This window comes from Akebia trifoliata, chromosome 14, assembly GCF_017979445.1.
Source record: "Akebia trifoliata isolate Shusen 1 chromosome 14, ASM1797944v1, whole genome shotgun sequence".
Taxonomy (NCBI): Eukaryota; Viridiplantae; Streptophyta; class Magnoliopsida; order Ranunculales; family Lardizabalaceae; genus Akebia; species Akebia trifoliata.
Window position 1 is genome coordinate 9261870 of NC_141388.1, and position 14336 is coordinate 9276205.

Consider the following 14336-nt stretch of genomic DNA (forward strand, 5'->3'; position numbering starts at 1 on the left):
AAAACGATACCCTATAGCGACGGCCAATACCGGCTGTCGCTATAAGTCATGTACTAACGAATAGTTGGCCGTCGATATAGGATACAGCGATGGGACTATTAGCGACGACTACCGACGGCCTCCCTGGCCGTCGCTACATGGTTTTTGCTACGGTATTTGTCCCTATAGCGACGGTCACGGCCGTCGCTATAGCCCTATTTTACTGTAGTGTTCGCCAAGCAAATCAAGGGTTGGGAAGAGTATGGGTTAATAGGAGAAAATCAAACTCTTGCCCAATGTATTAAAGTTTTAACCTAGAAGATTGAAGAAGTTGAAGACCAAGGGCTTTGGGAAAGAAAAAGGATAAAAAAAAAGGTGCACATTTATTACCACACTAACTTTCACTCATAAGTCATAACATGTCAAAATTTTAAATTAAAGTAATGTACCTAGATTGTAGGTAGTCATTCTCTGTTTTTTGTGACCGCACCCCAAATCTTCTTTCTTTTGCTTACTCATCTCTCATATGTTCCTATTATGGTACAAATTGCTATTTTTAAAATTTAATTACTTCACCTGGCTTAAAGAGAAACGAATGTAAAAAAGTTTTCTCTCACACAGTAAGGGTGTGTTTGGAAACCTTCAGTTGAGTGTGAGGGTTGTACATTCAACCGTTCAACTCTTACAAGTTCAACTTTCGAAAGTTGATTGGGAGATTTAAGAATACTTTCATGTTTGGTTGCTCAAACTCATGCCAACTCGACTCTCTTGCGTAATTTGTTGGTTTCAAACAAACCCTAAATTAACCATGTCTTCTTTCTTACTCCCATCTCCTTTAAATTATAAGTGAACCACATAGTTTAACCATCTTTTCCCCCCCATAAACCTTTTTTTAATGAGATTTGTAAAACCTTTTTTTTTTAAATGAGATTTGTAACTCAACGGCCTTGCGAAATTAATCTATATATATCTATAATCTCCACTCAAAGACTTTTTACCAACTAAATTAAAGGCACCTTTTCATGACTTTCAATCATTTAATTTTAATATTTTATTAATAAAATTCACTATTGAATATTTTAAATTGTGATAATTTGGCTATCCCACCTGGCACACTCAATCGACCCTCTTGACGTGATAAGTTCTGGAGTCGTCTGTATGTCTCGAGATACATGGATCTCTCGAGATTCATTTTATTTATTTCTTTATGGAGAAGTACAATTGTATATCCCGAGACATACATATTTACAATTCTCGAATTTGTTAGGAGGATCGAGTGAGTGTGCCACGTGGGAGGTAAGATTATCGCAATTCTAATATTTTTTTATCATGGTTGAATGGGAACAAATGGATGTGTCCCATGAACTTTTCTCCCCTAACATACAAAAAGTTTGAATGTTTGACCTACTCATCATGACTACTTTATACTAATTCGCTAAAAGAAAATTCCAATGAAAAATGCTTAAATCAAATCAAATGTAAAGATAATCATCTATTCATTTGATTTAAGTATATATATATATATGTGGGTCAGGTTCAAGGGCCATGTGAGAAAACATGTGAGAAAACTTTCGACGGTAAATAAAATTTTAAAATATGGGTTAGAAATTTTGGATTAAGCTGATTTTTTGTGAGGATGATCTCTATGATGGGAAGATCATCCAAAAACAAAATCAGCCCAATCTGAAACTTCTAACCCCATTAAAAGAGATTTAGAATGTGGACCGTCGATTTTTTATCAATTTTTATCACTAATTTGTAAATCACTTTTGATGGATTTAAAAGTTTCTGATTGAGCTGATTTTTTGTGAGGATGATCTTCTCATCATAGTGACCATCCTTGCAAAAAATCAGCTCAATCCAAAACCTCTAACCCTTATTTTGAAAAATGAAAGTTTTCTCATATGTTTTCTCACATGGCCCTTGAACCTGACCCTATATATATATATATATATATATTTTGATCGGACTTTGTTTCTTTTAAGTATTCATCGTGGTAGAAAAGACTTACTATACCCATTTAAGGGATTAGGTCCATCATGACTTGGTCAAACATTCAAACCTTTTTGTATGAGCCTGTTAAGGAAGGAAATTTTTGGAACCAAAACATAAAAGTTTGCTCCACTGAACTAAACTATGAGTATTGGATTCATCTCCAATTCAACACGACGTCAAACTGTTTATATGAGTATTAAAGAATTTTCAAAAATAATAATAATAATAATAATGTAAAGGACTCATCTCCGCCGTCTCTCACACGGACACATTGGTTTGTTTTCTTAATTTCAAGTTTAATATATTTTTTTGGGAAAATTATGAAAAAAAATTAAAAAAACAAATTATTTAAAAAAAAAAAAACCAGATTTATTGATAATTATAACGAGGATACTAATTCGACTATTAAACAGCCAGTTAAATTCTCTCTCTTCCCTTTTCTCTCTCCTCTTAATTTAAAAAACAAAAAAAACAAAAATTTAGTCCAGTCAAATTATCTCTCCTTTTAAAAATTCTCTCTCCTCCTTTTTTTTCTCTTTCCTTCCATTTAAAAAAATCGAAAATATTATATTTGGCCATCAAATAACCGGTCAAATTCTCTCTCCTCTATAAAATACTCTCTCTTCATTTTTTCTCTTTTTCCAATTTTTTTTTAAAACGAAAAATATATTCGGCCATTACATGGCCGGTCAAATTGAATAAACATTCACCACTTCTTTTCATAATATATTCGAACATTTCTTTTTCAAAATTTCTCTTATTTTATAAACATCAAGATTTTAAGATGATTTAAGATCTTGATTTTAAAATTTTGATCTTGATCCTAAGATATTGATGTTGATCATGATCATGATCAAGATTAAATTGTAATCAAGATCAATTTTTTTAATTGATTTTTCTTCACATTTGAATCTATTTAATGTGATATTTGATTTAGTAAGATTTGTCTAAATATTATTTCAATGATAGATTTAGTGGTTGTATGCGATTTTGTTTAACGGTCAAATTAGTATCCTCATTATAATTATCAATCAATTTAGTTTTTTTTTTTTTTTTTTCCATAATTTCTCCTATATTCAACCATTAAATGGCCGGTCAAATTAGTAAACAAAATCACATAAAACCATTAAATCTATCATTGAAATAATATTTAGACAAATCTTATCAAACCAAATATCACATTAAATAGATTCAAATATAAAGAAAAATCAATTAAAAAAAATTGATCATCACGATCACGATCATGATCAACATCAATATCTTAGGATTAAGATCATAAGATCAAGATCTTAGATCATCTTAAAATCAAGATGTTTATAAAATAGGAGAAATTATGAAAAAAAATGGTCGAATATATTATGAAAAGAAGTGATAGATGTTTATAGAATTTGACCGAACATGTAATGGCCAAATATATTTTTCCTTTTTTTTTTTTTAATGGAAAGAGGGAGAAAATGGAGTAGTGAGAATTTTAAGGAGTGAGAATTTGACCGGTTATTTAATGGCCGAATATAATATTTTCGTTTTTTTTAAATGGAAGGAGAGAGAAAAAAGAGGAGAGAGAAGTTGAGCGGTCAAATTTTTTATTTTTTATAAAAAAATTGAGAGGAGAGAGAAAAGGAAAGAGAGAGAATTTGATTGGCCGTTTAATAGCCGAAATAGTATCCTCATTATAATTATCAATAAATTTGATTTTTTTTAAGAAATAATTTTTTTTTCCCATAATTTTCCCTATTTTTTTATTATATAAATTTGGGTGACGTTGTCATGCAACCAAAGAGGATGTTTCATATATCTTCCTCTTCTCCAATTTCTTGATCACCAACAGAAGAACAGACTTCCCTTAACCAATCAAACCCAAAGCTCCAAATCCATCTCTCTAAAATTATGAGAAACCCATCTCTCTCTCTAGTCCTTCCCTTCATTCTTCTCATCAGCCTCATTTGCTTTCACTCTTCCTCAGCATCTTCCAACCCTCAGAGTTCTTTGTATAGAGGCTCTTCTCTATCTGTTGAGGACAATTCGGACCTTCTCACCTCCCTAGACAAAACCTACACCTGTGGATTTTATAAGGTGGGCACAAATGCTTATTGTTTTTCAATTTGGTTCACCAATTCTGCAGACAAAACTGTTGTTTGGATGGGGAACCGAGACCAACCTGTAAACGGACGAGGCTCGAGAGTTTTATTGCGTGGGGACGGAGCCATGGTCCTAATGGACTTTAATGGCTCGACTGTTTGGTCCACCAACACTGTCAATATCAAGATCGATAGAGCTGAGCTCCTGAACAACGGAAATCTCGTTCTAAAGGACTCAGATGGTAAAATTCAATGGGAAAGCTTTGATTCTCCTACTGATACTCTCCTCCCATTACAACCCATCACCAAGGCCACGAAACTGATTTCTCAAAAGGCAAAGGGGGCATACTCGTCAGGTTATTATAGCTTCTATTTTGATAATGATAATGTTTTGAAATTAATGTATGATGGGCCAGATACTTCTAGCGTGTATTGGCCAAATCCTGATGTTACTATATATTTAAATGGTAGAACAGCTTATAACCGCAGTAGATTCGCTTTTCTCAACGAAATGGGCAGGTTTTCATCCAGTGATCAACTAGATTTTAATGCTTCTGATATGGGTTTTGGGATTAAGAGAAGGTTAACTATGGATTACGATGGTAATCTTAGACTCTATAGCTTGAATGAGTTAAATGGATCATGGGTAATCTCATGGCAATCTATCACACAGCAGTGCCGTGTGCATGGTTTATGCGGAAGAAATGGAATTTGTGTTTATACTCCGAAACCCATGTGTTCATGCCCTCCAGGTTTCGAGAGGAGTGACCCGAGTGACTGGAACAAAGGTTGCATGCCTAAGTTCAAACGCACCTGCAACCAACTCCAGAAGTTTGTGGAGCTTCCCGGGACAGATTTCTATGGATTTGATTTGGAGTACCTTGAATCCAAGACACTAGAATTTTGTAGGAATCGTTGCTTGAATGATTGCACTTGTGAGGCATTCAACTACAAGATAATAGGTGGGGGGTATTGTTACATAAAAAGTGCCCTTTTTAATGGGTACAAGAATGTCGACGCCAGAATACATTTGAAAATGCCCAGAAATGTAGAAACACCCAACGCAACTGTTCTTGAAGGATTCGAGCCTACCTGCAATTCTAGTGAAGTTGTACCTGACATGGGTTCTTCCGTTACATTTTTAACTGCTAGTTCAAGGACTAAATGGAATTATCTCTATTGGTTTGTTTTAGCCATTGGAGTGATTGAGTTCCTCTTTGTTACTTTGGGTTGGTGGTTCCTTTACAGGAGACAAAGCGAGCGAAGATCACCGGAGGATGGATATCGTGCAATGTTCAATCAGTTCAGGAAGTTCACTTATGCTGAGTTAAAGAAGGCAACCAAACAATTCAAGGAAGAGCTTGGTAGGGGGGGCTCTGGGGCTGTTTATAAAGGAGTTTTGGTGGATAATAGAGTGGTGGCGGTGAAGAAACTTGGAGATGTGATTCAAGGAGAAGAGGAGTTTTGGGCTGAAGTGAGCACAATAGGGAGAATAAACCAAATGAACCTAGTGAGAATGTGGGGTTTCTGTTCTGAGGGGGTTCACAGGCTCTTGGTTTACGAGTACTTAGAGAACCGGTCACTGGACAAGCATTTGTTCTACAACATCGTCAGTAGTAGCAGTAGCAATGGCAGCAACAATATTGTTGTTCGTTTGCTTGGATGGAAGGAGAGGTTTAAAATTGCATTAGGGGCAGCCAAGGGTCTTGCCTATCTTCACCATGAGTGTCTAGAGTGGGTTATCCACTGTGATGTGAAGCCTGAAAACATACTTCTAGACTTCAATTTTGAACCGAAGATTGCAGATTTTGGTCTGGCAAAGTTGTCTCAGAGAGGTAGGTCTGGTTATGAGTTTTCTCGGATCCGAGGAACAAAAGGGTATATGGCTCCAGAGTGGGCCATGAATCTTCCTATTACAGCTAAGGTAGATGTTTATAGCTTTGGGGTTGTACTTCTAGAGATTGTGAAGGGCATTCGGCTTTCGAATTGGGTGGTGGAGGATGGCACAGAGGATACAGAGCTAAGGAGGTTTGTTAGAGTAACGAAGAGGAAAATTGACAATGGAAAAGAATCTTGGATTGAGGATATGATGGATCCAAGATTGAATGGGCGGCTCAACTTGAACCAGGCAACAACAATGGTAATGATAGGCATCTCCTGTGTGGAAGACGACAGAAATAAGAGACCGACCATGGCTTCAGTAGTCCAAGCTCTTCTAGAAGTTGAAGATGAATCCGAAGTCCATATTCCACAGATGTTGTAATTCATGCACATAACACATATAATAATGTGTCTGTTTCTTTGTATTTGCAATAGATGTAGGTGAGTTTAAACATTGTTCTTCATTAAGTGAATAAATTTTGTAAGGAATTGTTACAATAATCAACAAGATATAAGAAATAAAGTTTCTTTGGTCTATTGTAAGGAATTGTTACAAAAATCAACAAGATATAAGAAATGAAGTTTCTTTAGTCTATTGTATCATTACATTCAATCTTTGACTGCTTTGAAGCACAGGATAACCCCAAGGGGTTGTGGGTTTTTTTTTTTTCCTACCAATTGAGGTCCTCCTTTCACCATCCCCATGGGGATAGTCTAAAGGGTTCATAACTACTCCTCTTACTGTAGGACACTTACCCAACCAACATTGAGATCCGGCTCTACCCAGACTTTTCTGATTCAGCCTAACTTTTACTATAAGACACTTACCCAACCAACACTAAGATCTGGCTCTGCCCAAACTTTTCTGATTCAATCCAACATTTAGCATAGGACATTTACCCAACCAACACTAAGATCCAGTTCTACCCAAACTTTTCTTATTCAACCCAACATTACCCTACCCACTTGTTGATATCAATGATTGTAAAAGTTCGACTTAACAATTTGAATTGTTGATTTCAATGATTGATGTTCAAATGTTGGGATTGATGATTTATAATTATTCATCTTGACGGTTGTTAGGTGTTGATTTCCAATAATTTGAATCCTCCATCTCAATAATTGAATGGGGGTAAGAGGAATTTATTAAAGGAAAAATTATAAAAAAAAAAAAATCAAATATAATAATTATTTAATAAAAAAATACAAATTTAGTGAAAATTATGAAAAAGGTAACAAACCGGCCATGTAAGGGCCGGTTTTTTTCTCTCTCCATTTTTTTCTCCTTTTTTATTTTTTTAATTTAAAAAAATCAAATTTTTTATACTCTAACCGGCCATTCAATGTCCTCTACATTTCTCTCTCCTCTTTCTCTCTCTTTTTTGTTTTTTTAATTAAAAAAAAAATTTCATTCTAACCAGTCATTCAATGTCCTCTAAATCTCTCTCTCTCTCTCTCTCTCTCTCTCTCTCTCTCTCTCTCTCTCTCTCTCTCTCTCTCTCTCTCTCTCTGTTTTTTAATTAAAAAAATCAAATGTTTACATTGCCATTCCATGTCCTCTCTCTCTCTCTCTCTTAAATTAAAAAAAAAAAAAACGAATTTTTATATTTTAAACGGCATTCAATGTTCGCTAAATTTCTCTTTTTATTTTTTAAATTAAAAAAATAAATTTTTACATTTTAAACGACCAATCAATGTCCGTTGAATTTCTCTCTCCTCTTTCTCTTTCTCTCTCTATTTTTTATATTAAAAAAAAAGAATTTTTACATTCTAAACAACTATTCAATGTCCTTTGAATTTCTCTCAGGTTTTTTTTAAAAAATGAAATGACCATTATTCAATGTCCGATGAATTTTTCTCTTCACTTTTTTAAATGAAAAAATCGATTAGAATGTAAAATTTTGATTTTTTTAATTAAAAAAAAAAGAAAGAGAAAGAGGAGAGAGAAATTTAGACATTGAAAAAAAAAAAATAATTTAGAGGACATTGAATGGCAATGTAGACATTTGATTTTTTTAATTAAAAAATAAAAAGAGAGTGAGAAAGAGGAGAGAAATTTAGGGGACATTGAATGGCCGGTTGGAATGAAAAAAATTTGATTTTTTTAAAAAAAAAAAAAGAGAGAGAAATGTAGAGGACATTGAATTGCAATGTAAATATTTGATTTTTTTTAATTAAAAAAATAATAAGAGAGTGAGAAAGAGGAGAGAGAAATTTAGAGGACATTGAATGGCCGATTGGAATGAAATTTTTTTGATTTTTTTAATTAAAAAAACACAAGAGAGAGAGAAAGAGGAGAGAAAATGTAGAGGACATTGAATGGCCAGTTAGAGTGTAAAAAATTCGATTTTTTTAAATTAAAAAAATAAAAAATGAGAATAAAATGGAGAGAGAAAAAAACCGCCCTTGCATTGCCGGTTTATTACCTTTTTTGTAATTTTTACTAAATTTGTACTTTTTTATTAAATAATTATTATATTTAGTTTTTTTTATTTATAATTTTTCCTTTATTAAATGAAATATGAAGTCCACCCAAAAAATTAAGGGGGTATTTAGATACAATTTTTGTGTCAAGCCTATGAATTTGACTTGAGCTTTTATAAAAAATTTGGATATGAATATACAGGCACCTTCCTAAATTTGCTATTAGGAAATTAAATTGAATGCACAGAAAGACCTTCTCGCTCCATAAGTCTTCCAAAGATATATAAAATTAAAAGAAAAAACATAGGGTCAGGTTCAAGGGCCATATGAGAAAACATACGTAAAAACTTTCGTTTTAATAAAATTTTAAAATATGGGTTAGAAATTTTGGATTGAGCTGATTTTTTGTGAGGATGATCTCTATGATGGGAAGATCATCCAAAAAAAAAAAAAAAAATCAGCCCAATCTGAAACTTCTAACCCCATTAAAAGTGATTTAGAATGTGGACCGTCGATTTTTTACCAATTTTTATCACTAATTTGTAAATCACTTTTAATGGATTTAGAAGTTTCTGACTGAGCTGATTTTTGTGAGGATGATCTTTTCACCATAATGACCATCCTTGCAAAAAATCAGCTCAATCCAAAACCTCTAACTCTTATTTTGAAAAACGAAAGTTTTTTCATATGGCCATTGAACCGCCCCCAAAAACATATGAACCACTTATTCGTCCATCAAGACCACTCACATCAGATACACAGGACGTGTTTTCAAGATGGCGACATGCACTAGAAAAGATAAAAAGACCTAAACACTCCATCTTCGTCTACATCCTTTTCTTATTAAAATTGGTCATCTGTTCAACCTCTAAACTAAATTACCTTTTGAGCTATGCTGGAGTGGCGTCAAGATTGGACCTCATATCGCACATCTTGACGTAAAAGCGGATTCAATTGAATTTCAAGTTCCAGTTGTTGTTCTTGCTCGATCATTGGAGGGGAAAGCTGAATCTGAGTAGAATTTTAGTAATGTTTTTATAAAATTCAAGCTCTCAAAAGGATTTCTATTTATTTTCGATGTATGATCCTAATTTCAAGCATTCTTTTTTTATTCTCATTTTCTGTGGTTTATATATGAAAATTCAACATTTATAGTTGTTTGGGCTTGATCTGAATCTTCTAGAAAATTGAGATGTAATTGGCTTGATCTGAACATGGTTCAGCTGGTCCGAGCTTTGTAAGGTTTTGTTTCTATTAACCTTCGCATCTCTTCCATTTCTATGAGGTTCTTCTCGATCAAAATTGAGTTTCTGACTTTCGATATTTTGGTAGAACCATCCAATGTAAACTCAATTTTTGATTGAGTTGATTTTTTGACTTTGCAATTGTTTGTCCAATGTATGTAAGAATAAATCTGAAACTTAAATATTGATTATCAAATACGGAAATAAAAATAAAGAAAATCAAAATATGAAAATAATGCCCAAAATCCATACCTCCGGCCATTGATTTCGCACACACACACCTTCCACTGATTTTTGTCTCGTTTGGCACTTCCAAACTCGGATACACTCACGTTAGATGGTGTAGACTAAAGAAGATTAAGATAGAGTGTGGAGTTTGGGGACCAAACGTTCCTTTTATAACCAAACTTGGTCGAGGCTTCCATCAAGCACTCGACCACGTTTTGGTTTGTTGCCACAAACATATATCTTAGTGGGTCACGTCTCTAAGCCTTAAGAGACGTGATGAAGAAATCGTGGACGTGGACCACCTAAAGAGCTCCAAAAAATGGGGTTTTATGCTCTGCTGAGAAAATCGGAGCTAACATTCTCCCACTTGGTCCACAATGCAAATGTCTTATCTTAAACCCATCGATAATCTGTATTAAGTAATGAATACATGAATCATGGCGATAAGTCCTCTAATGACGAGTATCATCTTCCATGTATTACAATGCATTTATTTCTTAATATTATACTTAATGTGGTAACATTTCTTAATGAATAAACCCTATGTTTATTCTGGTCCAACACAAATGAAGTTTCTCAAAATAAATTAAGGTGCACATAAATATGAGAAACATTACAATTAGAAGAGTTTCATTAAATAACATTGTTCATATAATGAAAAACTACATAATAGAACCAAGTCCCATATTACTACATGATCCTTGAATTTCAATGGTGGCATGCCTTTAGTTAAAGGATCAGCGATCATCAATTCAGTGCTAACGTGCTCAATGACCACTTTCTTTTCTTTGACACGTTCCCTTATAGCTAAATACTTAATGTCGATATGTTTACTTCGACTTCCACTTTTGTTGTTTTTAGCCATGAAAATAGCAGTTGAATTGTCGCAATACATTCACAATGGCCTAGAAATAGAATCCATAATTCTAAGCCAAGATATGAAACTCTTAAGCCATACACCATGCGAAGTAGCCTCAAAACAAGAAACGAACTCGACTTCCATAGTGGAAGTGGCAGTCAAGGTCTGCTTGGCACTTCTCCATGATACAGCTCCACCGACCATCATAAAAATGTAACCTGATGTTTATTTGCGTGAATCAACACAGCCAGCAAAGTCCGAATCTGAGTAACCAATAACTTTCAGATTGTCCGTCCATCTATACATAAGCATGTAATTCTTAGTTCCTTGAAGGTACCTCATCACTTTCTTTGCAGTTCTCCAGTGGTCTAAACCTAGATTACTCTGATATCGTCCCAACATTCCCACAATAAATGCAATGTCAGGTCTTGTGCAGACCTGAACATACATTAGGCTTCCGACAGTAGAAGCATATGTAATGTTTTTCATTTGTTCCCTCTCAAGATTGTTCTTCGGGCATTGGTTCAAATTGAACTTATCACCCTTCACAATGGGAGCAACACTTGGTGAACAATCCAAACACGCATATGTCGCAAACTCGATTTCCAACATTTCCATAATTCAGATGACGTTTTAGAAACAGCCTTGGTTGGAACTCGGTTTAATATATACACTGCCGTCTTAAGTGCTTCAGCCCACAAAGAATTAGAAAGATTAGAGTTGCTTAACATACTCCGCACCATGTCCAATAATGTTCGGTTTCTTCTTTCTGCTACACCATTCTGATCCGGTGAACCAGGCATGGTGTATTGGGCAACAATCCCATGCTCTTGAAGAAACTTTGCAAATGGCCCAGGTGCTTGTCCATTCTCTGTGTATCTACAATAATATTCTCCACCTCTATCTGATCTCACGATCTTAATTTGTTTGCCGCATTGTTTCTCTACTTCAGCCTTAAAGATTTTAAAGGCATCTAATGCTTCGTTCTTGTTATGAAACATGTAGAGATATATATTGTGAATAATCATCTATGAAGGAGATGAAGTATTTCTAATCATGTGAATCCATGTCTGGACTACATATATCAGTATGTATGATTTCTAATATGGTCGAACTCCTATTAACACATTTCTTTGACTTGTTGGTTTGCTTTCCCTTTATGCAGTTCACACAAGTCTCAAAATCAGTAAAATCTAGAGTACTAAATACTCCATCATTTACTAATCTTTTAATCCCCTCTATGGAGATATGACCTAATCTCTGATGTCATAATGTAGAGGAATCCTCATTAATAACACATATTTTATTACCAGTTTGAACATGTATAGCATTATAAGTGGTATTGTTTTGTAAATTAATGCAATAAAGACTATCAGACAAAATACCATTCCCAACACAATCAGATTTATAAAATAAATTAAATAATATTTCTGAAAAGTGAAAGGAATATCCAAAAGGTACAAGTCTTGAAACTGAAATCAAGTTTCTAGAAAAACTTGGAACATAAAAGGTCTTTTCTAATTCTAAAACAAAATCACTACTCAAAGTTAAACAGCATGTCCCTACAGCCTCCACATGTGAGCCCATCTTGTTTTCGGATAAGATGCTTTACTCACTTCCCACTGGCTTCCTTAGGTTTTGTAAACCCTGCAAGGAATTCGAAATGTGGATTGTTGATCCAGAATCAATCCACCATATGTTAATATTTACATTAACCATATTAGATTCATAACAAACAAATGAGATTGAATTACTTTTATCCTCAAGCCATTTCTTAAATTTGGTGCATTCCTTCTTCACGTGTCCCGTCTTTTTACAGAAGAAATACTTGGAATTTTTCTTGATATCAGTTTGGGGAGGTATTTTACCTTTCCCTTTTTTATTAGCTTGAAATTTACCATTTCCTCGCATAGCCAGCATTGCACTCTCACCCAGTTCCATCATTAGCCTTCCTTCCTCTTGAACACACATGGTCATGAGTTCATTAATTGACCATTTATCTTTATGTGGATTGTAAGAGATTTTAAAGGGCCTGTATTGATGCGGAAGGATATTCAAAATGTAGTGCACCAGAAAGGATTCCGACATTTCAACCTCGAGATTCTTTAATTGAGCCGCAATATCCCTCATATGCATGATGTGCTCACGCACACCTTTGACATAGGGATGAGAACTTCATGATTAGGGTACTTGCGAGTGCCTTCTCTGAAGTGACGAATTGATCATCAATGACTTTCAGTAAGTCCCGGACATTATCATGCTGATCTAAAGAACCACGAATACCAGCAGAGATTTTTATCTTAATGAACATTACGCTGAGGCGATTAGATCGCTCCCATTTTTCATAAAGCGTAATGTCCGCTGTAGAGCTGGTATCGGAAATTGTAGGTGGTTCGTCTTTCCTAATAACATAATCAATGTCCATCCATCCTAAGTGAAGGAGAATTCTCTCTTTCCATACTTTATAGTTATCACCCTTTAATTCAGGAATATCACATCGGATATCAGAAAAATTCGTAGTTTGTGAAGCTGCATAAATTAAAAATTACATGTTTATGTTAAAATTGAAACCTAAATAATTTCATGTTTTACCAATGCAAATCATGCTTAAAAATTGAGTTTAATGATTAAAAATTCCTTGTGGGTTAAATTTTTAATTCAAAAGATTCAATCATTCTTAATGATAGAATAAATCAAATTATTCATTTAATTCATAATTATACAAGGTATATAATTTGATATATATTCTATCTTAGATTAAACTTTATGATAAAACTACCAAATTATTAATTCATAATTCCTGTGGGTAAGTTATGAATAATTTGATATTTTATCCTAATTAATTAAATAAATATAATAAAATTTTCTGTGGGATAAAATTTATTATATTAAGTATAATTAATTACAATTAATATCTAAATAAACTTTATGTGATCCTAATTAATTATAGTTTTGTTTAATTAAAGATGCTGTGGGTATTCTCTAATTAACTAAAATTATCACTTAGACATTATTCATTTATGCTTAAAAAATTATTTTGCATATAAAATTAACTGAAACTAACATGTCATTATTATGCATAATCAATCCTATAATTTTAAGCATAAATTTTTCATCCAAAATTTTGCATAATTAATTTAAGCAAAATAATTAATTCATGCAAACACATATAAATATGAATAAATTGCATACATTAAACAAACTGAAGATCATATGCAAAAATAAATAAATAAATAAATAAAAGATAGGCATGTTACTAAATAAATTCCTAAACAATTATAGAAATTATTTTATTTATTTATTTTATTTATAGAAATTTATCTTCTTCAATTTTCAGTCTATCCGAAATCTATTCGATTTGTATCCGATTTAGATCCGATTTCTATCCGATATCTATCCGATTTCGATCCGATTTGGATCCGATTTCTATCTGATATCTATCCGATTTCTATTCGATATCTATTCGATTTCGATCCGATTTCTATCAGATATCTATCCGATTTGAATCTGATACAATTCATCAGATAAAACTCCAAAAGATTGTTTAAAAAATACAGAAAATTTAAAAATCCATTATCCTTATGATTTCTAACATTAATAAGCATAAAATAAAATTTTCATCCAAAATCCGAGAATCGCAAATTTCAG

The 14336-nt window shown here is 33.4% G+C and overlaps 1 protein-coding gene across 1 annotated transcript; it reads left to right on the forward strand.

The window, feature by feature from the left end:
* The first annotated feature begins 3759 nt into the window (after window positions 1-3759).
* On the forward strand, window positions 3760-6414 carry LOC147386075 (putative receptor protein kinase ZmPK1). Its single transcript, XM_086424206.1, has one exon. The coding sequence runs from the start codon at window positions 3862-3864 to the stop codon at window positions 6313-6315; it is 2454 nt and encodes an 817-aa protein (XP_086280332.1). The 5' UTR covers window positions 3760-3861; the 3' UTR covers window positions 6316-6414.
* Window positions 6415-14336: the final 7922 nt, after the last annotated feature.

Bases quoted from the DNA above. Each gene is read 5' to 3' on its own strand.
- LOC147386075 (XM_086424206.1), top strand. From the start codon at position 3,862: ATGAGAAACCCATCTCTCTCTCTAGTCCTTCCCTTCATTCTTCTCATC.